The sequence below is a fragment of the Bombina bombina genome, chromosome 6 (assembly GCF_027579735.1).
Source record: "Bombina bombina isolate aBomBom1 chromosome 6, aBomBom1.pri, whole genome shotgun sequence".
Taxonomy (NCBI): domain Eukaryota; kingdom Metazoa; phylum Chordata; class Amphibia; order Anura; family Bombinatoridae; genus Bombina; species Bombina bombina.
In genome coordinates this window covers 1,150,372,177-1,150,399,484 of record NC_069504.1, presented here as the reverse complement: position 1 = coordinate 1,150,399,484, position 27,308 = coordinate 1,150,372,177, and the positions used below count along the sequence as shown (strand labels likewise).

Genomic DNA, 27,308 nt, shown 5'->3' with positions numbered 1-27,308 from the left:
GCTTCAGGGTCTAGAAGATTTTGACCACGACACTGATGCCTTAGCCGCACAAGGTACATTTATATATTTCAACGGCGTCATTTCTGACGCCGAATTTTAAAAAATGTTAATGGTATAAATGTTTAATATTGGATTTCAATTATATTAATACTTAATATTGATTTTAAACCTTAATCTATTACAGCATCTACTAGTAGAGCTTCTACTGTTGCTACACAGCCGTTACCTGTGGTTGATACTGGGCTGATTGATACAGACTCCAGCCACAGTTTTTCTTCAGCTACAACACAGCCAGACATAATGTGCAGCACCCCTGACCCAGGTGTTGGACAAACAACAGGTATGTAAGTTAATGTTAACTGTTGTTTAATGTAAATCTGTAATTGTTAACTGTTTAAAGTAAATGTGTAATTGTTAATATTCAAGTTTAAATTATAATGCCATTTTTTATAATTGTAGTGGAAGTCAGAAGGGCTATGGGGCCAGCTCCTACCTCTTCCATCTCCTCCTCCTCCTCAGGTAATACAATTAATGCAACACCTGAATGTTGTAAGTGTGAAAACTTAAACAGACACTGAATGCCATAATCATTAATTTGTGTGACCCTATGAAATCACAGTAAATATTTATTATTTTACTTTTTATTTAAAGATTGTAAGATAGCATATTGGATTTCATTCCAGAGTTTTATAAAACAAGTAAACAATATCAAAATTAAAATACTTTATCTTGTGATGCTGCATGTAATATAAAGGGTTAATAAGTATTAGGGCACATTGAAATTTTGTCAAATATAACTGTTGAAAATAAAAGGGGCGTTCAACCATTTATATGTGAAATCATTCTAAATTTATGTATTACCCAAAAATAATTTATATTTTTGATTGCTCAACATTATATTGCTACATGCATGTGATGCATATCTAGAAATTATTTCCACAGCATATTAAACACTGCATCTCTTCAGAGCAAAAGAGGTGATTGTATCCTGTGAACTATTACATTTATTAATTAGAAGATTGTAGAAGCACCTCAGGCTCAGGCAATGAATGTTGTTGAAAATGCTGATGAAAAGTGCTTATTTAAAGGAACAGTCTACAAAACAATAGTTATTGTTTGAAAAGATAGATAATCCCTTTATTACCCATTCACCAGTTTTGCATAACAAACAAAGTTATATTAAAGGGACAGTCAAGTCCCAAACAAACTTTCAACAACTTTACAATTAACATTTAGCAAGAGATTTGCTTTGTTCTCTTGGTATTCTATTTGAAAGCAAACCTAGGAAGGATCATATGATTTTTATGCCCTTCAAGTCCGCCTATATTTTATTTACTTTTCAGAGCAGGGGAGTGCTAGCTCATGTAGGCCATATAGATAGCATTGTGATTACGCTCGTGGCTAGTGGCAGACACTGCACTAATTGGCTAAAATACAAGTTAATAGATAATAACAAAGTCATGTGATTAGGGGAGGTTAAAAGATGCTTATATACCATTTAGTCACAAAAGTAAAAAGTGTATTAATATAACAGTGCTGCTTTTGCAAAAGTGGGAAATGGATAATAAAGCTATTTTCTCTCTTTTTAAAAAAAAAAAAATGCTGGTGTTGACTGTGCCTTTAATATACTTTTTACCTCTGTGATTACCTTGTATCTAGGAACCTTCTTCCAGTCCCCTGATCACCTGAATTTTATGATTAAATTTGAATCAAATTTCAAATTTAATTGTAAGTCCAATCTGAATAATGAAAGCATAATTTAGACAAGACTGTGCCTTTCAATACAATTAATTTAAAATCCCTTACTTTGTATTCAAAGCATAGTTGTTAATAGTTGTATATAAAAGTTTTTGGGTTTATATTACTGCATGAAATACATCCATATGCTTTCCTATTTTGTATGTAATATTCTTTTAAAGGGACAGTAAATTATGAAAGCTAAAGAAATTAAAATAGAGCATGTAATGTTATAAACATTTCCATTTTAATTTTATTACCAATTCTGCTTTGTTCTCTTGATGTACTTATTTAAAAGATAAACATTCATTTGAACTGTGTTGGTTATGCAAAACCGAATGTTTAATAAAGGGATTATGTATTTTTTTTTTTTTTAAAAAAACATTGTTGGATGTCCCTTTAAAGGTGCATGTAATACAAACATTTTTATAGCATTTTTGCAATGCAGATTAAAATGTACAAAACCATGAAAAGTTCATTATATGACTGTTTTATTGAGGGCATATGTATTTTTCCATTAAATAATAATGTACATGTGTGATCTAGCTGCACGAGGCATATTATTTTTTAAATTTAATATTTTAATAATTTTTTATTTTTAATTCCAAAAATAATATATTTAAATAAAAAAAAAAAAAACACAAATATATTATGATTGGTGTGTTAAATGTCAACTGCAATGTATTATTATTAGTTGAATGGAAAAGGAGTGCAATCCTTGCAGATGGCTGTGAATTATATTAATGAAATTTACAGATGAATCTGTGCAGGCAACAACCATAATATATCTAACCCAAGTGTTGAATATGTGCTTATTTATCATTACTAAGAAATGAGATTCCAAGAGAACAAATCGATATTAAAAATATTATTGTTTATCAATGTGTATTAAAAAGAGAATACATTGCACATTCATGCTACTTTAATTTTGATTATAATATTAGTTTATATTTACAATAGGTACCGAACGGTGTCATCAGCTGTCGGAGGAGCTTACAATTGTGGTTAGGCAGATACAGGAGAGTTTATATGACGAATCACAAGATCTGATTGGTAGCCTACTGAATGACGATACACAGATAGAAAGGTATCTTGAAGATTCAGCTGCTGCCGCCGCTGAACCTGCTGCACCAGGATCTGACCCTGCTGCTGCCGCACCTGCTGCCGCCCCTGCCGCCGCACCTGCTGCTGCCCCTGCCGCCGCACCTGCTGCTGCCCCTGCCGCCGCACCTGCTGCTGCCCCTGCCGCCGCACCTGCCGCCGCCCCTGTTGCTGCCCCTGGCCATGATGATGATGGAGCAATAAATAATATGGTCAATCTGGGGAGGCAATATAGTGACAATCAACAGGAGTTGATTAGGACATTGGGTGTATATATTCAGCAACAGGGGCGTCAGGTGGAGATGCAAATGGAATTGCAAAGGGAGAGAATAGCTATAGATATACGTAGGGTAGCCATAGAGGAAAGGGAGTTGGTGCGAAGGGAGAGAGCAGATGAAGAGAACCGAAATTTCAATCGCAATTTATTTCTGTTGATGCAGGGTACCCTTCAAGAATTACTTTCTTCAAGAAGGGAAGGATCACCTCCACAATCTCCCACTGCCTCTAAGCGGTCTAAAGATTAGTTTTTTGATTTATTTTGTTTGTATTATGCATGAAGTAATGCTTGTTATAATTTAATAAAAGAAATTATTTTGATGATTATCTTTATTGTATTTTATTTGAAAACAATGATGTTTTTAATTACTATTCATTGGTCATATCTAATAAGTTATTAAAGGTACAATGTACACCAAAGTATTTTATATTTTTTTAAATAAATAACATTATTAAACATTGACCGGTTATGCAGAACCAACACAACTATATTAAATGGACATAAACACAATAATAATTAATGTTTATGTTAGAAAATAGAATGTTATTTCTAACTTTTCTAGTAACAACTTTAATTGTAGAATTTTAGTCATTCACTTGTTCTATATTGATGAAAGATGAATGTATGGAAGCTCATGAACAGGTAATAACCAATGTTATTGATAAATAGAAATATATATAGGTTTTCAACTCCTTAAAAATAATGTATATGCACTAAAGTGCCGTTACTCAGTGGGCATAATAATTACTGATATTGCACTACATAATATAATTTGAAGCCCGGGCTTAAGATTCAAAGATATCCTTAGCACACCTAAGCTTGGGTGTGATGCCTTAACCCAGTGTTTGTCAAACAGTGTGCAATGGTACATTTGTGTACCATGAGAGATCCTCAGGTGTGCCACGGCAGACTGACAACATTGTGAGATATTTATTTAATTTAGCTTTTTTTTTACTCCCAGTGCAGGGGTGTCCCTCTTTCAAATTTGTATATATTGGGAGGTATGTGACAGGCATCATGTACAACCATGACATATTGCTATTCACTCACAGACATTCAGTATGATTGTTTGAGAATGAATGTCAATATGTCACGTATAGTTTGTAGGAGGCATGGCACGACAGCACAATACATACAGTGTGATGTGTGTATGTATATAATATATATATATATACTCTATTAGGATACGTGTGATTTTTTACAATTTTTGAATGGTGGTGTGTCACAGTATTTTTTAATTGAAAAAAGTGTGCCATGAAAAATAAATAGGTTAAAAAATCAATGCTTTAACCAATGGAAAATGGTCAATCTCCATGATAATGTTTTAAGGCAAAATGTAAACATGTATCTACACATATAATAAGAGCAACAAAATATATATATTTGATTTGGGTGGATTTTTGATTTTTATTATTACAAGCTAATCAGGGAGACTAAACATCTGCCATTGGTTAAAGAACACCACCCAAGAACATGTGTTAAACCTGTATTGCATTGATGCTGATTCCAAAAATTATATACAAAGATGAGGAAAATAGAATATAATTTAATAATAAAAATTGCCTTCTCGATAAATCATGAAAGATGATGTTTAATGTACTTTGTATCTAAGCATTTTCTGAGAGCCCTATGATAACATGGTCTATCACTTATAATCTATTGAGTATTAATTAGAAATATTTCATTAAAAAAAGAGTCAGGTGTGAAATGAAGAACATTTATTTGAATACATATTAACTATTAAGTTAAACTAACATAAATAGCCTCTTTTGGGATAATTTTAAACATAAAGATATGATGAAACAAAAGAACATATGTACAATATATTTACATAATCATTGTTCAAATAGAGCATGGATGTAATCAGATCGAGCTTGTACTCCACTTGCATCAATTTGCTCTAAAGGTGCCACATTGTCATCATACTCTACTTGTAACATAGAAATATCAGCATCTGGCATGCGTAATGCTAGGTTGTGGAGCATGCAACATATGAGAAATATCAGGGATACTTTCTTTGGTTTGTATAGAAGTACTCCCCCAGAGAGGTCTAAACAACGAAACCTGCTTTTCAAAACGCCAAATGTGCGCTCTATAACACATCTTGTAGATGTATGAGCCTCATTGTAGCGCACTTGCGCAGGAGTTCTGGGGTTCAGCACAGGAGTGAAAAGCCATGGGAGACATGAATAGGCTGAATCTCCTGTGTGTAAAAAATAATTTGATTTTAGCAATATGAAATACATAATATTTTTATATCCATATATGACAATTAGTAAGAGATATTTACCTAGGAGAATTCCCTCTGGCATTTGATGATTCTGAAACAGGTCATAAACATGCGAATTTCTCAGGATGAAAGAATCATGTGTTGAACCTGGGAATCCTGACCGGATGCTCATAATCTTCAATTTGGCATCAGAGATGACCTGTATATTTAAAGAATGGTTACGCTTGCGGTCACGATAGGGCAATTCTCCTAACTTTGGAGGCTGCACTAACACATGGGTACAGTCAATTGCACCCAAAATGTTTGTCATCCCAGCAATCCCATAGAACTGCACCTTCACACGATGCCAATCCTCTGGTGTTTCCGGAATATGTACATAATTTACTATCCGTTGGTGTAAGGCTTTTAATACTACAGTTAGATGACTTGAAAAAGAAGCCTGGCTCATCCCCACAACTCAACTTGTTACAGCCTGAAATGATCCTGTGGCGAGGAAATAGAGGACAGCCAGCAGTTTTAACATTCCAGGGATTGCCTTTGTCCTATAAGTTATAGGTTCAATGGAGTCTTTGATCTCCAGATACAGATTCTCAATTAAACCTCTATTCAAACGGAATCTTCGAACAATTTCCCTGTCACTCAGGGTATGTAACCCTATTCTAGGTAAAAATAACCTTGGCCTTCTGCGTCGTTCATAACGCTGAACTAACTCCAAAAATCTCCTTCTTTTGCGTCTTTGTTGTATAGCAATGCAAAATAGATTGATCATCTCCATCTTGGTAATGACTGCATACATCAAACTTTCTATGCTGTTAGACACTCCCTTTTATAATGAGCATTTCACCTGCTGAAAATGCAGGTGGAAGCAACATATTGATTGCTGCAAGTTTTGGAAGAGACAATTAAGGTATATGATTTTTTCGTATAGATATATTTATACATACTTTATAATTTATATATATTTTATACATAGATATTTATCTGAAAATATATAACAAATGATAAAAGGAACATAAATGTTTTTCATTAGAAATCATTTCTAATTCCGATTGAGTTCTATAGCATCCGCAAGCTCAGAGGTGGCGGATTGAGAAATAGGTACGCTGCGTCGGATGAGACGCGAACGTAATTGTTGAACTTTAGATAATTTCTGAACAGCTTCAAATTGTTTCGAATAGGAGAGCGAATGCAGAGGATTACGCTCAATTTACACATGATTTCAACTCGTATCGATCTGCGTCGAATAGAGAACGGTGGATCGTATGTTACGTCATAAAATTCTAATTATTGCGATCTTAAAGCTTTGATAAGTAAGGCGCATCCTCATCGTGCCATGTACGACGCGGAATTCGGGCGTATTGCAGGTTGACACTTTGATAGATGGGCCTGTAAATGTTACCAAATGGTGCAGCAAATGAATATTCTGACACTAGCACACCCCACAAAAGAAGCACATTTCCATTCAACCAAAAGTGATGCAAAGCCTGCCCTCGATTCCTAACAGAGATAATCTCACCACCCAGCAAAGAACAGGAATACAAAATCCAGGGCGGTTTTACTTGCTCTTTATCAAAAGTTGTGTAGCTCATAACATGAAACAAATTAAAAAATAGGGGAACACTACATGGTTAAAACGGGACAAAAACTCAGGAATGAATCTCCACCGATTCACAATCACTAACAAAATAACGGATACAGCAGTAGGGAAACATTTCAACAGACCAAATGCAGGGTTAGAAAATAACAGGACTGTAAAGGAAACTTCAGATACCAAAGGGAAAGAAGGATTTGGGAATACAAATTCATAAGCCTATTTGACTCTTCCAGGGTGGAACTGACCCATGGCTCTCATATTTCCTAAGGACATGGTAAATCTACTAATTTCTTAATAGTAAACCATTCACTCAGAGCTATTTAATCACACAGGTGACTGGTATAATACCCCCTGCCCAGTGGAGACCGATCAGCATCATCCTGCACTCTGTTTACCGCTGTGTTATACATATTCATGTAATCATGTCCAGGAACCACAACTTCCCACATCCCTGTGATGCCCAACTACAACTGTATATAAATATGTCTGAGCTTCACTTGGTCATCTAAAAGCCTATTAGTTAGCTTTTAAAGGTATCACTTGTACATCGCTTTTGTTATTTATACTTTCTGTAATTCAGGCAGAGTATGTTGCTATAAACACATTTCCAATTTACTTCTATTATCATATTTTCTTCATTTTCTTGGTATCTCTTGTAGAAAATAAGAGAGCACGTGTCGGCAGCAGTTTGCAAGAAGGTTATCCATTGGCAAGAGCACTTGATGGAAGCATTTTTTCCTGCCAGCCGTGTTCCAGACATGTGCAGTCTATGCATCTGTGTATCTCTTCAGCAAAGAATAGTGTGAGAACAAAGCAAATCTGATAATAAAATGAAATTTTTTTAAATTGTATGCTCTGAATCACAAATTAAAAATGTTTCTTTCATGATTCAGATAGAGATTGCAATTTTAAACAACTTTCCAATTTACTTCTATTTTCAAATAGTGTGCACGTCTCTAGAACACTATATGGCAGCAGTTTTAGTGTGCACGTCTCTAGAACACTATATGGCAGCAGTTTTAGTGTGCACGTCTCTAGAACACTATATGGCAGCAGTTTTAGTGTGCACGTCTCTAGAACACTATATGGCAGCAGTTTTAGTGTGCACGTCTCTAGAACACTATATGGCAGCAGTTTTAGTGTGCACGTCTCTAGAACACTATATGGCAGCAGTTTTGCAAGAATGCATTTGTAGGAGCACTAGATGACAGCACTACTTCCTGCCAAGTAGTTCTCCAGATGCTACCTAGGTATCTCTTCAGCATAGAATATCATGGGAAAAAAGCAAATATGATGAGAGAAATACATTTGAAACTTTTAAAAAAATTGTATGTTTTGTCTGAGTCACAAAATCATTTTTTGGGGTTTCATATCCCTTTAAGCTTCATTACATTAAATGGAGCTGCATCTTGTAACTGTTCATCTCTGTGTATAGAACATGCACCACTGTGAAGACCACCAGCATCACAAAACCCCTTCATAACCTTGTAACAAATCACATAAAACAGACACCACAACAATACATCAGAGTGACAATAAATGCTGCGTCTGTAACTGTTCATCTCTGTGTATAGAGCGTGCTCCACTGTGAAGACCACCCGCATCACAAAACCCCTTCATAACCTTGTAACAAATCACATAAAACAGACACCACAACAATACATCAGAGTGACAATAAATGCTGCGTCTTGTAACTGTTCATCTCTGTGTATAGAGCGTGCTCCACTGTGAAGACCACCCGCATCACAAAACCCCTTCATAACCTTGTAACAAATCACATAAAACAGACACCACAACAATACATCAGAGTGACAATAAATGCTGCGTCTTGTAACTGTTCATCTCTGTGTATAGAGCGTGCTCCACTGTGAAGACCACCCGCATCACAAAACCCCTTCATAACCTTGTAACAAATCACATAAAACAGACACCACAACAATACATCACAGTGACAATAAATGCTGCGTCTTGTAACTATTCATCTCTGTGTATAGAGCGTGCTCCACTGTGAAGACCACCCGCATCACAAAACCCCTTCATAACCTTGTAACAAATCACATAAAACAGACACCACAACAATACATCACAGTGACAATAAATGCTGCGTCTTGTAACTATTCATCTCTGTGTATAGAGCGTGCTCCACTGTGAAGACCACCCGCATCACAAAACCCCTTCATAACCTTGTAACAAATCACATAAAACAGACACCACAACAATACATCAGAGTGACAATAAATGCTGCGTCTTGTAACTGTTCATCTCTGTGTATAGAACGTGCTCCACTGTGAAGACCACCCGCATCACAAAACCCCTTCATAACCTTGTAACAAATCACATAAAACAGACACCACAACAATACATCAGAGTGACAATAAATGCTGCGTCTTGTAACTGTTCATCTCTGTGTATAGAGCGTGCTCCACTGTGAAAACCACCAGCATCACAAAACCCCTTCACAACCTTGTAACAAATCACATAAAACAGACACCACAACAATACATCACAGTGACAATAAATGCTGTGTCTTGTAACTGTTCATCTCTGTGTATAGAACGTGCTCCACTGTGAAAACCACCAGCATCACAAAACCCCTTCACAACCTTGTAACAAATCACATAAAACAGACACCACCACAATACATCACAGTGACAATAAATGCTGCGTCTTGTAACTGTTCATCTCTGTGTATAGAGCGTGCTCCACTGTGAAGACCACCCGCATCACAAAACCCCTTCATAACCTTGTAACAAATCACATAAAACAGACACCACAACAATACATCACAGTGACAATAAATGCTGTGTCTTGTAACTGTTCATCTCTGTGTATAGAACGTGCTCCACTGTGAAGACCACCCGCATCACAAAACCCCTTCATAACCTTGTAACAAATCACATAAAACAGACACCACAACAATACATCACAGTGACAATAAATGCTGCGTCTTGTAACTGTTCATCTCTGTGTATAGAGCGTGCTCCACTGTGAAAACCACCAGCATCACAAAACCCCTTCACAACCTTGTAACAAATCACATAAAACAGACACCACAACAATACATCACAGTGACAATAAATGCTGTGTCTTGTAACTGTTCATCTCTGTGTATAGAACGTGCTCCACTGTGAAAACCACCAGCATCACAAAACCCCTTCACAACCTTGTAACAAATCACATAAAACAGACACCACCACAATACATCACAGTGACAATAAATGCTGCGTCTTGTAACTGTTCATCTCTGTGTATAGAGCGTGCTCCACTGTGAAGACCACCAGCATCACAAAACCCCTTCATAACCTTGTAATAAATTACATAAAACAGACACCACCACAATACATCACAGTGACAATAAATGCTGCGTCTTGTCCCTGGCTTCCTGTTTCTTGCCGAGGAGCGAGGGTGGTGGATTATATGTGTATTCCATAGATTATGGTAACTAAGATGGTCAGTGATATTCACTAAACCAAATGAAAATCTGTATTTTAGAATAGGCTATTTATAGTATTAATAAAATTGCACTCACCTTACTTGACAACTTAAGGGCCGATTTATCAAGGGCCAAATGGCCCCTGATGCCCGTTTTGAAACAGCAGTTATAAAGCAGTGGTCTTAAGATCACTGCTCCTTAACTGATCCGACGACTTTGAGGCTGCAGACATCAATCCGCTCTATAGTGTACGATCGGTTTGATTGACCCCTTCCTGCACAAGCAGTATGCTGTCAGCATTCAGCAATGTCTGGCGGACATGATACGCTACAGCTATTGATAAATCAGCCCCTTGGTCTTGTTAGTATCATACATCATGTAAACCTGTGTGCTGCTACCTGTATGTATATATATATATATATATATATATGTGTGTGTGTGTGTGTGTGTGTATGTATGTATGTGTGAGTGTGTATGTATGTGTGAATGTGTGTGTGAGTGTATGTATGTGTGAGTGTGTGTGTGAATGTGTGAGTGTATGTATGTGTGAATGTGTGTCTGTGTGTGTGTGTGTGTGTGTGAGTGTATGTATGTGTGTGTATGTATGTGTGAGTGTGTGTGTATGTATGTATGTGTGAATGTGTGTGTGTATGTATGTGTGAATGTGTGTGTGTATGTGTGTGTGTGTGTATGTGTGAATATGTGTGTGAGTGTATGTATGTGTGTGTATGTATGTATGTGTGAATGTGTGTGTGAGTGTATGTATGTGTGTATATGTGTGAATGTGTGTGTGAGTGTGTATGTACGTGTGTGTGAATGTGTGTGTGAGTGTATGTATGTGTGTATATGTGTGTGAGTGTGTATGTACGTGTGTGTGAATGTGTGTGTGAGTGTATGTATGTATGTATGAATGTGTTTATTTGTGTGTGTGTACATGTGTGTTTGTTTTGTCTGTGACATTATGTATATGTTTGTTTCTATATGTGTGTGTATGTGTCTGTGTTTATTTGTGTGTATGTGTATATGAGTATGTTTGTGTGTGTTTGTGAATTTGTGTGTGGGTTGCTTTTGTTCTTTATTACATACAATATTAATACTAAACAGAAAAACACATCAGATGAGGAATATCTGAGCAGACTGTACCCATCATATGAAACTGTTAAACCAGCAACAGCAGAGTTCTTGCAGACCATTGCAAAGGCTGAATAATAGATCAGATACTCAATTATTGAACTCCAAAATCCAATCATGGCAGCCTGGTACGTGGTACACTTGAATCTCTTCATCAAATATCCACCCAAAAAGTATCCAATGCAGATAACTGGCAAATTATACACCGCTGTGGGGAAAAAGAAATCTGTGTCAGTCTGAAATACACAAGTATTGCTCTCATGGCACACACTGTTATTTTTATTATTACTGCAGTGATCACAAACATACACGTCCTGTATAAATGCTCCCATCAGTATGAGCAGTGTCAAAAACTGCAGAAGAGCAACGCTGTTCAAAACTATTTCTGTCATCCATACACAAGCGCAGCATCTAAATATGATTATTAGAATTATTTTAGAGGAAAAAATTTGAAGTAAAATCTGCTTACCTTTAAACTGAAACAAACACAACAGCTATTAAATTGTGTCTAACTACTAATGCTTATTGGCTAATATCTACTGATACAGAATATACTTCCTACAAAAACTCTTTGGTTGATTGCCTTATGCTTATCCAAGGTATTAGTTTGTACGTAGGATAACCTTATGCTTATCCCAGGCATTAGTTAGTATGTAGGATAGCCTTATGCTTATCCCAGGTATTAGTTTGTACATAGGATAGCCTTATGTTTATCCCAGGCATTAGTTAGTATGTAGGATAGCCTTATGCTTATCCCAGGCATTAGTTAGTATGAAGAATAGCCTTATGCTTATCCCAGGCATTTGTTAGTACATAGGATAGTCTTATGCTTATCTCAGGCATTAGTTAGTACATAGGATAGCCTTATGCTAATCTCAGGCATTAGTTAGTACATAGGATAGCCTTATGCTAATCTCAGGCATTAGTTAGTACATAGGATAGCCTTATGCTAATCTCAGGCATTAGTTGGTACGTAGGATAGCCTTATGCTAATCTCAGGCATTAGTTAGTACATAGGATAGCCTTATGCTAATCTCAGGCATTAGTTAGTACATAGGATAGCCTTATGCTAATCTCAGGCATTAGCTAGTACATAGGATAGCCTTATGCTAATCTCAGGCATTAGTTAGTACATAGGATAGCCTTATGCTAATCTCAGGCATTAGTTAGTACATAGGATAGCCTTATGCTAATCTCAGGCATTAGCTAGTACATAGGATAGCCTTATGCTTATCCCAAGCATTAGTTAGTACGTAGGATAGCCTTATGCTAATCTCAGGCATTAGTTAGTACATAGGATAGTCTTATGCTTATCTCAGGCATTAGTTAGTACATAGGATAGCCTTATGCTAATCTCAGGCATTAGTTAGTACATAGGATAGCCTTATGCTAATCTCAGGCATTAGTTAGTACATAGGATAGCCTTATGCTAATCTCAGGCATTAGTTAGTACATAGGATAGCCTTATGCTTATCCCAGGCATTAGTTAGTATGTAGGATAGCCTTATGCTAATCTCAGGCATTAGCTAGTAGGTAGTATAGCCTTATGCTTATCCCAGGCATTAGTTAGTATGTAGGATAGCCTTATGCTAATCTCAGGCATTAGTTAGTAAATAGGATAGCTTTATGCTAATCTCAGACATTAGTTAGTACATAGGATAGCCTTATGCTAATCTCAGGCATTAGTTGGTACATAGGATAGCCTTATGCTAATCTCAGGCATTAGTTAGTGTGTAGGATAGCCTTATGCTTATCCCAGCCATTAGTATGTAGGATAGCCTTATGCTTATCTCAGGCATTAGCTAGTAGGTAGTATAGCCTTATGCTAATATCAGGCATTAGCTAGTAGGTAGTATAGCCTTATGCTAATCTCAGGCATTAGCTAGTAGGTAGTATAGCCTTATGCTAATCTCAGGCATTAGTTAGTATGTAAGATAGCCTTATGTTTATCTCAGGCATTAGTTAGTATGTAAGATAGCCTTATGCTTATCCCAGGCATTAGTTAGTATGTAGGATAGCCTTATGCTAATCTCAGGCATTAGTTAGTATGTAGGATAGATTTATGCATATCTCAGGCATTAGTTAGTATGTAGGATAGCCTTATGCTTATCCCAGGCATTAGTTAGTATGTAGGATAGACTTATGCTTATCCCCGGCATTAGTTAGTACGTAGGATAGCCTTATGCTTATCCCAGGCATTAGTTAGTATGTAGGATAGCCTTATGCTTATCCCAGGCATTAGTTAGTATGTAGGATAGCCTTATGCTAATCTCAGGCATTAGTTAGTACGTAGGATAGCCTTAGGCTTATCCCAGGCATTAGTTAGTATGTAGGATAGACTTATGTTTATCCCCGGCATTAGTTAGTACATAGGATAGCCTTATGCTTATTCCAGGCATTAGTTAGTACGTAGGATAGCCTTATGCTTATCCCAGGCATTAGTTAGTATGTAGGATAGCCTTATGCTTATCCCAGGCATTAGTTAGTATGTAGGATAGACTTATGCTTATCCCAGGCATTAGTTAGTATGTAGGATAGACTTATGCTTATCCCCGGCATTAGTTAGTACGTAGGATAGCCTTATGCTTATCCCAGGCATTAGTTAGTACGTAGGATAGCCTTATGCTTATCCCAGGCATTAGTTAGTACGTAGGATAGCTTTATGCTTATCCCAGGCATTAGTTAGTATGTAGGATAGCCTTATGCTTATCCCCGGCATTAGTTAGTATGTAGGATAGCCTTATGTTTATCCCAGGCATTAGTTAGTATGTAGGATAGCCTTATGCTTATCCCCGGCATTAGTTAGTACGTAGGATAGCCTTATGCTTATCCCAGGCATTAGCTAGTACATAGGATAGCCTTATGTTTATCCCAGGCATTAGTTAGTACGTAGGATAGCCTTATGCTTATCCCAGGCATTAGTTAGTATGTAGGATAGCCTTACAGGGAGTGCAGAATTATTAGGCAAGTTGTATTTTTGAGGATTAATTTTATTATTGAACAACAACCATGTTCTCAATGAACCCAAAAAACTCATTAATATCAAAGCTGAATATTTTTGGAAGTAGTTTTTAGTTTGTTTTTAGTTTTAGCTATTTTAGGGGGATATCTGTGTGTGCAGGTGACTATTACTGTGCATAATTATTAGGCAACTTAACAAAAAACAAATATATACCCATTTCAATTATTTATTTTTACCAGTGAAACCAATATAACATCTCAACATTCACAAATATACATTTCTGACATTCAAAAACAAAACAAAAACAAATCAGTGACCAATATAGCCACCTTTCTTTGCAAGGACACTCAAAAGCCTGCCATCCATGGATTCTGTCAGTGTTTTGATCTGTTCACCATCAACATTGCATGCAGCAGCAACCACAGCCTCCCAGACACTCTTCAGAGAGGTGTACTGTTTTCCCTCCTTGTAAATCTCACATTTGATGATGGACCACAGGTTCTCAATGGGGTTCAGATCAGGTGAACAAGGAGGCCATGTCATTAGATTTTCTTCTTTTATACCCTTTCTTGCCAGCCACGCTGTGGAGTACTTGGACGCGTGTGATGGAGCATTGTCCTGCATGAAAATCATGTTTTTCTTGAAGGATACAGACTTCTTCCTGTACCACTGCTTGAAGAAGGTGTCTTCCAGAAACTGGCAGCAGGACTGGGAGTTGAGCTTGACTCCATCCTCAACCCGAAAAGGCCCCACAAGCTCATCTTTGATGATACCAGCCCAAACAAGTACTCCACCTCCACCTTGCTGGCGTCTGAGTCGGACTGGAGCTCTCTGCCCTTTACCAATCCAGCCACGGGCCCATACATCTGGCCCATCAAGACTCACTCTCATTTCATCAGTCCATAAAACCTTAGAAAAATCAGTCTTGAGATATTTCTTGGCCCAGTCTTGACGTTTCAGCTTGTGTGTCTTGTTCAGTGGTGTTCGTCTTTCAGCCTTTCTTACCTTGGCCATGTCTCTGAGTATTGCACACCTTGTGCTTTTGGGCACTCCAGTGATGTTGCAGCTCTGAAATATGGCCAAACTGGTGGCAAGTGGCATCTTGGCAGCTGCACGCTTGACTTTTCTCAGTTCATGGGCAGCTATTTTGCGCCTTGGTTTTTCCACACGCTTCTTGCGACCCTGTTGACTATTTTGAATGAAACGCTTGATTGTTCGATGATCACGCTTCAGAAGCTTTGCAATTTTAAGAGTGCTGCATCCCTCTGCAAGATATCTCACTATTTTTGACTTTTCTGAGCCTGTCAAGTCCTTCTTTTGACCCATTTTGCCAAAGGAAAGGAAGTTGCCTAATAATTATGCACACCTGATATAGGGTGTTGATGTCATTAGACCACACCCCTTCTCATTACAGAGATGCACATCACCTAATATGCTTAATTGGTAATAGGCTTTCGAGCCTATACAGCTTGGAGTACGACAACATGCATAAAGAGGATGATGTGGTCAAAATACTCATTTGCCTAATAATTCTGCACTCCCTGTATGCTTATCCCAGGCATTAGTTAGTACGTAGTATAGCCTTATGCTTATCCCAGGCATTCATTAGTATGTAGGATAGACTTATGCTTATCCCCGGCATTAGTTAGTATGTAGGATAGTCTTATGCTTATCCCAGGCATTAGTTAGTATGTAGGATAGCCTTATGCTTATCCCAGGCATTAGTTAGTACGTAAAATAGCCTTATGCTTATCCCAGGCATTAGTTAGTATGTAGGATAGCCTTATGCTAATCTCAGGCATTAGTTAGTACGTAGGATAGCCTTATGCTTATCCCAGGCATTAGTTAGTATGTAGGATAGCCTTATGCTAATCTCAGGCATTAGCTAGTAGGTAGTATAGCCTTATGCTTATCCCAGGCATTAGTTAGTATGTAGGATAGCCTTATGCTAATCTCAGGCATTAGTTAGTACATAGGATAGTCTTATGCTTATCTCAGGCATTAGTTAGTACATAGGGTAGTCTTATGCTTATCTCAGGCATTAGTTAGTACATAGGATAGCCTTATGCTAATCTCAGGCATTAGTTAGTACATAGGATAGCCTTATGCTAATCTCAGGCATTAGTTAGTACATAGGATAGCCTTATGCTAATCTCAGACATTAGTTAGTACATAGGATAGCCTTATGCTAATCTCAGGCATTAGTTAGTACATAGGATAGCCTTATGCTAATCTCAGGCCTTAGCTAGTAGGTAGTATAGCCTTATGCTTATCCCAGGCATTAGTTAGTATGTAGGATAGCCTTATGCTAATCTCAGGCATTAGTTAGTACGTAGGATAGCCTTATGCTTATCCCAGGCATTAGTTAGTATGTAGGATAGACTTATGCTTATCCCCGGCATTAGTTAGTATGTAGGATAGACTTATGCTTATCCCCGGCATTAGTTAGTACGTAGGATAGCCTTATGCTTATCCCAGGCATTAGTTAGTACGTAGGATAGCCTTATGCTTATCCCAGGCATTAGTTAGTACGTAGGATAGCTTTATGCTTATCCCAGGCATTAGTTAGTATGTAGGATAGCTTTATGCTTATACCAGGCATTAGTTAGTATGTAGGATAGCCTTATGCTTATCTCAGGCATTAGTTAGTTTGTAGGATAGCCTTATGCTTATCCCAGGCATTAGTTAGTACGTAGGATAGCCTTATGCTTATCTCAGGCATTAGTTAGTATGTAGGATAGCCTTATGCTTATCCCAGGCATTAGTTAGTACATAGGATAGACTTATGCTTATCTCAGGTATTAGTTAGTACATAGGATAGACTTATGCTTATCTCAGGCATTAGTTAGTACGTAGGATAGACTTATGCTTATCTCAGGCATTAGTTAGTACATAGGATTGCCTTATGCTAATCTCAGGCATTAGTTAGTACATAGGATAGCCTTATGCTAATCTCAGGCATTAGTTAGTACATAGGATAGCCTTATGCTAATCTCAGGCATTAGTTAGTACATAGGATAGCCTTATGCTAATCTCAGGCATTAGTTAGTACATAGGTTAGCCTTATGCTTATCCCCGGCATTAGTTAGTACTTAGGATAGCCTTATGCTTATCTCAGGCATTAGCTAGTACATAGGATAGCCTTATGCTTATCCCAGGCATTAGTTAGTACGTAGGATAGCCTTATGCTTATCCCAGGCATTAGTTAGTACGTAGGATAGACTTATGCTTATCTCAGGCATTAGCTAGTACATAGGATAGACTTATGCTTATCTCAGGCATTAGTTAGTACATAGGATTGCCTTATGCTAATCTCAGGCATTAGTTAGTACATAGGATAGCCTTATGCTAATCTCAGGCATTAGTTAGTACATAGGATAGCCTTATGCTAATCTCAGGCATTAGTTAGTACATAGGATAGCCTTATGCTAATCTCAGGCATTAGTTAGTACATAGGTTAGCCTTATGCTTATCCCCGGCATTAGTTAGTACGTAGGATAGCCTTATGCTTATCTCAGGCATTAGCTAGTACATAGGATAGCCTTATGCTTATCCCAGGCATTAGTTAGTACGTAGGATAGCCTTATGCTTATCCCAGGCATTAGTTAGTACGTAGGATAGACTTATGCTTATCTCAGGCATTAGCTAGTACATAGGATAGCCTTATGCTTATCCCAGGCATTAGTTAGTATGTAGGATAGTCTTATGCTAATCTCAGGCATTAGTTAGTACTTAGGATAGCCTTATGCTTATCCCAGGCATTAGTTAGTACATAGGTTAGCCTTATGCTTATCCCCGGCATTAGTTAGTACGTAGGATAGCCTTATGCTTATCTCAGGCATTAGCTAGTACATAGGATAGCCTTATGCTTATCCCAGGCATTAGTTAGTACGTAGGATAGCCTTATGCTTATCCCAGGCATTAGTTAGTATGTAGGATAGCCTTATGCTTATCCCAGGCATTAGTTAGTACGTAGTATAGCCTAATGCTTATCCCAGGCATTCATTAGTATGTAGGATAGCCTTATGCTTATCCCCGGCATTAGTTAGTACGTAGGATAGCCTTATGCTTATCCCAGGCATTAGTTAGTACGTAGGATAGCTTTATGCTTATCCCAGGCATTAGTTAGTATGTAGGATAGCTTTATGCTTATACCAGGCATTAGTTAGTATGTAGGATAGCCTTATGCTTATCCCAGGCATTAGTTAGTATGTAGGATAGCCTTATGCTTATCCCAGGCATTAGTTAGTACGTAGGATAGCCTTATGCTTATCTCAGGCATTAGTTAGTATGTAGGATAGCCTTATGCTTATCCCAGGCATTAGTTAGTACATAGGATAGACTTATGCTTATCTCAGGCATTAGTTAGTACATAGGATAGACTTATGCTTATCTCAGGCATTAGTTAGTACGTAGGATAGACTTATGCTTATCTCAGGCATTAGTTAGTACATAGGATAGCCTTATGCTAATCTCAGGCATTAGTTAGTACATAGGATAGCCTTATGCTAATCTAAGGCATTAGTTAGTACATAGGATAGACTTATGCTTATCTCAGGCATTAGTTAGTACATAGGATAGCCTTATGCTAATCTCAGGCATTAGTTAGTACATAGGATAGCCTTATGCTAATCTCAGGCATTAGTTAGTACATAGGTTAGCCTTATGCTTATCCCCGGCATTAGTTAGTACGTAGGATAGCCTTATGCTTATCTCAGGCATTAGCTAGTACATAGGATAGCCTTATGCTTATCCCAGGCATTAGTTAGTACGTAGGATAGCCTTATGCTTATCCCAGGCATTAGTTAGTACGTAGGATAGACTTATGCTTATCTCAGGCATTAGCTAGTACATAGGATAGCCTTATGCTTATCCCAGGCATTAGTTAGTATGTAGGATAGTCTTATGCTAATCTCAGGCATTAGTTAGTACATAGGATAGCCTTATGCTTATCCCAGGCATTAGTTAGTACATAGGTTAGCCTTATGCTTATCCCCGGCATTAGTTAGTACGTAGGATAGCCTTATGCTTATCTCAGGCATTAGCTAGTACATAGGATAGCCTTATGCTTATCCCAGGCATTAGTTAGTACGTAGGATAGCCTTATGCTTATCCCAGGCATTAGTTAGTATGTAGGATAGCCTTATGCTTATCCCAGGCATTAGTTAGTATGTAGAATAGCCTTATGCTTATCCCAGGCATTCATTAGTATGTAGGATAGCCTTATGCTTATCCCCGGCATTAGTTAGTACGTAGGATTGCCTTCTGCTTATCCCAGGCATTCATTAGTATGTAGGATAGCCTTATGCTTATCCCAGGCATTAGTTAGTACGTAGGATAGCCTTATGCTTATCCCAGGCATTAGTTAGTATGTAGGATAGCCTTATGCTTATCCCAGGCATTAGTTAGTACGTAGTATAGCCTTATGCTTATCCCAGGCATTCATTAGTATGTAGGATAGCCTTATGCTTATCCCTGGCATTAGTTAGTACGTAGGACAGCCTTATGCTTATCTCAGGCATTAGCTAGTACATAGGATAGCCTTATGCTTATCCCAGGCATTAGTTAGTACGTAGGATAGCCTTATGCTTATCCCAGGCATTAGTTAGTATGTAGGATAGCCTTATGCTTATCCCAGGCATTAGTTAGTACGTAGTATAGCCTTATGCTTATCCCAGGCATTAGTTAGTATGTAGTATAGCATTATGTTTATCTCAGGCATTAGTTAGTATGTAGGATAGCCTTATGCTTATCTCAGGCATTAGTTAGTATGTAGGATAGCCTTATGCTTATCCCAGGCATTAATTAGTATGTAGGATAGTCTTCTTATCCTTGGCATTCATTAGTATTTAGGATAGCCTTATGCTTATCTAAGGCATTAGTTAGTATGTAGGATAGCCTTATGCTTATCCCAGGCATTAGTTGGTACGTAGGATAACCTTATGCTTATCCCACGCATTAGTTAGTACATAGGATAACCTTATGCTTATCTCAGGCATTAGTTAGTATGTAGGATATCCTTATACTTATCCCAGGCATTAGTTAGTATGTAGTGTAGCCTTATGCTTATCCCAGGTATCAGTATGTAGGATAGCCTTATGCTTATCCCAGGCATTAGTTAGTACATAGAATAGCCTTATGCTTATCTCAGGCATTAGTTAGTACATAGGATAGACTTATGCTTATCCTAGGCATTCATTAGTATGTAGGATAGCTTTATGCTAAACACAGGCTTTAGTTAGTACATAGGGAAGAATTTTTATTATTATTTTTGGTCATTTGTAGAGCGCCAACAGATTCCACAGCGCTATAAACATAGGCGGTATACAAGGTAAAATTTATAGGGATCAAATGGGTAGAGTCGCAGTGTTGTAGTCAGCTCTTATAACTGTGATCTTCAAACAGCTGGGCTCTTAGGCTTACATTCTAAGGGGGTTCATGGCATATAGTAATGGAGGAGAGGAATTGGTATAACGAAAGATTAGTGTTGGTTGTATGCATTGCTGAATAGTAGAGTCTTTAGGGAGCACTTGAAGCTTTCAAAACTAGGGGAGAGTCTTGTGGAGCGAGGCAGAGAGTTCCACAAGATGGGAGCCAGTCTGGAGAAGTCCTGTAAACGGGAATGTGAGGAGGTAACAAGAGAGGAGGAGAGTATGAGGCCGTAAGCAGATCAAAGGGGATGGAAGGAAGAGTATCTGGAGACAAGGGGGTCAATTTACTAATGTGAGAGCGGACATGAAACAATGTAGCAGGGGGTATCAGTCAACCCAATTGTATTCAGGGCATCAAGCTCTGTACGGAGCTTGTTAAATTGACCCCAAGGTCTAAGATATAGAGGGGAGAAGTGCAGTTGAGGGCCTTGTATGTCAGAGTGAGAATTTTGTGTTTAATCCTGGAGGCAAGAGGAAGACAGTGATGGGATTGGTAGAGAGGTGCAGCAGATGAAGAGCGACGTGCAAGGAAGATGAGCCCGGCAGAGGTATTCAGTAAGGATTTTAAAGGAGCTAGGCAGTAGCTGGGGAGACCAGAGAGGACAGAATTGCAGTAGTCGAGGTGGGAAAGGATGAGAGAGTGGATTAAATCTTAGTTGTGTCTCGTTTAAGAGGTAGATTTGGTTATGCTTATCCCAGGCAGTATTTTGTATGTAAGATAGACTTATGCTTATCCCGGGCATTAGTTAGTATGTAGAATAGCCTTATGCTTATCCCAGGCATTAGATAGTACATAGGATAGCCTTATGCTTATCCCAGGCATTAGTTAGTACATAGAATAGCCTTATTCTTATCCCAGGCATTAGCTAGTAGGTAGGATAGTCTTATGCTTATCCCAGGCATTAGTTAGTATGTAGGATAGCCTTATGCTTATCCCAGGCATTTGATAGTACATAGGATAGCCTTATGCTTATCTCAGGCATTAGTTAGTACATAGGATAGCCTTATGCTTATCCCAGGCATTAGCTATTAGGTAGGATAGCCTTATGCTTATCCCAGGCATTAGTATGTAGGATAGCCATATGCTTATCCCAGACATTAGTTAGTAGGTAGGATAGCCTTATGCTTATCCCAGTCATTAGTTAGTACATAGGATAGCCTTATGCTTATCCCAGGCATTAGTTAGTAGGTAGGATAGCCTTATGCTTATCCCAGTCATTAGTTAGTACATAGGATAGCCTTATGCTTATCCCAGGCATTAGTTAGTAGGTAGGATAGCCTTATGCTTATCCCAGTCATTAGTTAGTACATAGGATAGCCTTATGCTTATCCCAGGCAGTAGGATAGCTATATGCTTATCCCAGGCATTAGTTAGTAGATAGGATAACCTTATACTTATCTCAGGCATTAGTTAGTACATAGGATAGCCTTATGCTTATCCCAGGCATTAGTTAGTAGGTAGGATAGCCTTATGCTTATCCCAGTCATTAGTTAGTACATAGGATAGCCTTATGCTTATCCCAGGCATTAGTTAGTAGATAGGATAACCTTATACTTATCTCAGGCATTAGTTAGTACATAGGATAGCCTTATGCTTATCCCAGGCATTAGTTAGTAGGTAGGATAACCTTATGCTTATCCCAGTCATTAGTTAGTACATATGATAGCCTTATACTTATCCCAGGCATTAGTAGGTAGGATAACCTTATGCTTATCCCAGGCATTAGTAGGTAGGATAACCTTATGCTTATCCCAGGCATTAGTAGGTAGGATAACCTTATGCTTACCACAAACAGTAATATGGGGAATAGAGGAAGAGGCACAGGGTATGGTTAAGTTAAAAGTTAATCTTTATTATAATTCATAAAAGCAAATAAAGACACCATTTCCCTAATGAAGTGCTTGTAGCAGGAAACGTGTTGGAGTGAAGCTCCTGTGTGGTCAGAGCTTAATGGTGTCTTTATTTGCTTATATGGATTATTATAAAGATGAACTTTTAACTTAAACATAAGTGATGCCTCTTCCTCTACTCCCCATATTGCTGTTTGTGGATTATATTTATTTACAGCGTTGGGTATCGCTTTTGGAGAGTATTGAATCTATTTGACTATTCCCCTTTGTAACTTACGGTTGCCTGTACAGGTCAAATGAATAAACTACGTTAGCCATAGACGTAGCACAGTTGATCAGTGCTACCCCGCCGGAGCTGGGACCTGTATCTGTGAAGCAGAGTTACGCGTGTATAGCCACATTACATCTGCCGGTGAAGCACCATATGTATACTATCGGATCTGTGCGACAGGTCTATCAAGTTAACCAATGCTATTTTATTTATTTGGCATAAAAAATGTGGTTTTATAGTACTTACATACATTATACTTGTGAATCTTCTTGTTGGTACAGTATATTGACACTTTGCAACTGCTAATACACCTCACTTTACTTATTGAGGATTCCTTCAATATAACACGTGATCAGGGGAACTCTGTGATAGGGCCTCCCCTATTGGATACACAGAAACTGTCAGAGAGACTGTGAGGATAGATTTAACATACCCCTGGCGGACATGATTAGCTATAGCAAATCATGTCCACCCTGCATCGCTAAATGCTGACAGCATTCGCTGTTGGCATTTAACATTGCACAAGCAGTTCTTGTGAACTGCTCGTGCAATGCCGCCCCCTGCAGATTCGCACCTAATCGGCCGCTATCAGGGGGTGTCAATCAACCCGATCGTATTCAATCGGGCTGATTGATGTCCGCAGCCTCAGAGGCAGCGGACGAGTTAAGGAGCAGCGGTCTTAAGACCGCTGCTTCTTAACTCCTGTTTCCGGCGAGCCTGAAGGCTCACGCGGAAACAGGGGCATTAGGGTCCATTCAGCCCTTAATAACTTGACCCATATATGTGTATTTGCTTATTAGCCTTATGCTTATCCCAGGCATTAATTAGTATGTACCATAGCCTTATGTTTATCCCAGGCATTAATTAGTATGTAAGATAGTCTTATGCTTATCCCAGGCATTAGTTAGTATGTATGATAGCCTTATGTTTATCCCAGGCATTAATTAGTATGTATGATAGCCTTATGCTTATCCCAGGCATTAATTAGTATGTACGATAGCCTTATGCTTATCCCAGGCATTAGTTAGTATATAGGATAGTCTTATGCTTATCCCAGGCATTAATTAGTATGTATGATAGCCTTATGTTTATCCCAGGTATTATTTAGTATATAGGATAGCCTTATGCTTATCCCAATCATTAGTTACTACATCGGATAGCCTTATGCTTATCCCAGGCATTAATTAGTATGTACGATAGCCTTATGTTTATCCCAGGCATTAATTAGTATGTGTGATAGCCTTATGTTTATCCCAGGCATTAATTAGTATGTAAGATAGTCTTATGCTTATCCCAGGCATTAGTTAGTATGTATGATTGCCTTATGCTTATCCCAGGCATTAATTAGTATGTATGATAGCCTTATGCTTATCCCAGGCATTAATTAGTATGTACGATAGCCTTATATTTATCCCAGGCATTAGTTAGTATATAGGATAGTCTTATGCTTATCCCAGGCATTAATTAGTATGTATGATAGCCTTATGTTTATCCCAGGTATTATTTAGTATATAGGATAGCCTTATGCTTATCCCAATCATTAGTTACTACATCGGATAGCCTTATGCTTATCTCAGGCATTAGTTAGTACATAAGGTAGCCTTATGCTTATCCCAGGCATTAGTTAGTATGTACGATAGCCTTATGCTTATCCCAGGCATTATTTAGTATATAGGATAGCCTTATGCTTTTCCCAGGCATTAGTTAGCACATAGTATAGCCTTATTCTTATCCCAGGCATTAGTTAGTATGTAGGATAGCCTTATGCTTATCCCAGGCATTAGTTAGTTCGTAGGATAGCCTTATGCTTATCCCAAGCATTAGTTACTACATCGGATAGACTTATGTTTATCTCAGGCATTAGTTAGTACATAAGGTAGCCTTATGCTTATCCCAGGTATTAGTTAGTACGTAGGATAGCCTTATGCTTATCTCAGGCATAAGTTAGTACATAAGGTAGCCTTATGCTTATCCCAGGTATTAGTTAGTACATAAGGTAGCCTTATGCTTATCTCAGGTATTAGTTAGTACGTAGGATAGCCTTATGCTTATCCCACGCATTAATTAGTATGTACGATAGCCTTATGTTTATCCCAGGTATTATTTAGTATATAGGATAGTCTTATGCTTATCCCAAGCATTAGTTACTACATTATATAGACTTATGCTTATCCCAGGCATTAGTTAGTACATAGGATACCCTTATGCTTTTCCCAGGCATTAACTAGTAAGTAGTATAGCCTTCTGCGCATCCCAGGCAAAAGTTAGTACGTAAGATAGCCTTATGCTTATCCCAGGCATTAGTTAGTACGTAGGATAGCCTTATGCTTATCTCAGGCATAAGTTAGTAAGTAGTATAGCCTTATGCTTATCCCAGGCATAAGTTAGTATGTAGTATAGCCTTCTGCGTATCCCAGGCATAAGTTAGGACGTAAGATAGCCTTATGCTTATCCCAGGCATTAGTTAGTACGTAGGATAGCCTTATGCTTATCTCAAGCATAAGTTAGTATGTACGATAGCCTTATGCTTATCTCAGGCATTAGTTAGTACATAGGATAGCCTTCTGCGTATCCCAGGCATAAGTTAGTATGTACGATAGCCTTATGTTTATCCCAGGCATTAATTAGTATGTAGTATAGCCTTCTGCTTATCCCAGGCATAAGTTAGTATGCACGATAGTCTTATGCTTATCTCAGGCATTAGTTAGTATGTACGATAGTCTTATGCTTATCTCAGGCATTAGTTAGTATGTAGGATAGCCTTCTGCTTATCCCAGGCATAAGTTAGTATATAGTATAGCCTTATGTTTATCCCAGGCATTAATTAGTATGTAGTATAGCCTTCTGCTTATCCCAGGCATAAGTTAGTACGTAGTATAGCCTTCTGCATATCCCAGGCATAAGTTAGTACGTACGATAGCCTTATGTTTATCCCAGGCATTAATTAGTATGTAGTATAGCCTTCTGCTTATCCCAGGCATTAATAAGTATGTAGTATAGCCTTATGCGTATCCCAGGCATAAGTTAGTATGTACGATAGTCTTATGCTTATCTCAGGCATTAGTTAGTATGTAGGATAGCCTTCTGCTTATCCCAGGCATAAGTTAGTATATAGTATAGCCTTATGTTTATCCCAGGCATTAATTAGTATGTAGTATAGCCTTCTGCTTATCCCAGGCATAAGTTAGTACGTAGTATAGCCTTCTGCATATCCCAGGCATAAGTTAGTACGTACGATAGCCTTATGTTTATCCCAGGCATTAATTAGTATGTAGTATAGCCTTCTGCTTATCCCAGGCATTAATAAGTATGTAGTATAGCCTTATGCGTATCCCAGGCATAAGTTAGTATGCACGATAGTCTTATGCTTATCCCAGGCATAAGTTAGTATGCACGATAGTCTTATGCTTATCTCAGGAATTAGTTAGTACGTAGGATAGCCTTCTGCTTATCCCAGGCATAAGTTAGTATGTAGTATAGCCTTATGTTTATCCCAGGCATTAGTATGTAGTATAGCCTTCTGCTTATCCCAGGCATAAGTTAGTATGTAGTATAGCCTTCTGCTTATCCCAGGCATAAGTTAGTATGTAGTATAGCCTTCTGCTTATCCCAGGCATAAGTTAGTACGTAGTATAGCCTTATGCGTATCCCAGGCATAAGTTAGTATGTACGATAGCCTTATGTTTATCCCAGGCATTAATTTGTATGTAGTCTAGCCTTCTGCTTATCCCAGGCATAAGTTAGTATGTACGATAGCCTTATGTTTATCCCAGGCATTAATTTGTATGTAGTATAGCCTTATTCGTATCCCAGGAATAAGTTAGTATGTACGATAGCCTTATGTTTATCCCAGGCATTAGTTAGTACGTAGGCTAGCCTTCTGCGTATCCCAGGCATTAGTTAGTACATAGTCTGTACGATAGTCTTATGCTTATCTCAGGTATTAATTAGTATGTAGGATAGCCTTATGCTTATCCCAGGCATTAGTTAGTACGTAAGATAGCCTTATGCTTATCCCAGGCATTAGTTAGTACGTAAGATAGCCTTATGCTTATCCCAGGCATTAGTTAGTATGTAGGATAGCCTTATGCTTATCCCAGGCATTAGTTATTATGTAGGATAGCCTTATGCTTATCCCAGGAATTAGTTAGTACGTAGTATAGCCTTATTCTTATCCCAGGCATTAGTTAGTATGTAGGATAGTCTTATGCTTATCCCAGGCATTAGTTAGTACGTAGGATAGCCTTATGCTTATCCCAGGCATTAATTAGTATGTAGGATAGCCTTATG

At 38.1% G+C, this 27,308-nt stretch overlaps 1 protein-coding gene across 1 annotated transcript in view; it reads right to left on the bottom strand.

The window, feature by feature from the left end:
• The window catches only part of LOC128664296 (solute carrier organic anion transporter family member 1A2), a 169,495-nt gene that overhangs the window by 68,089 nt on the left and 74,098 nt on the right, over positions 1-27,308 (bottom strand). The window contains exon 6 of the mRNA XM_053719132.1: positions 11,516-11,711. Within this exon, the coding sequence (XP_053575107.1) occupies positions 11,516-11,711 (196 nt within the window). The remainder of the gene's footprint in view (positions 1-11,515; positions 11,712-27,308) is intronic.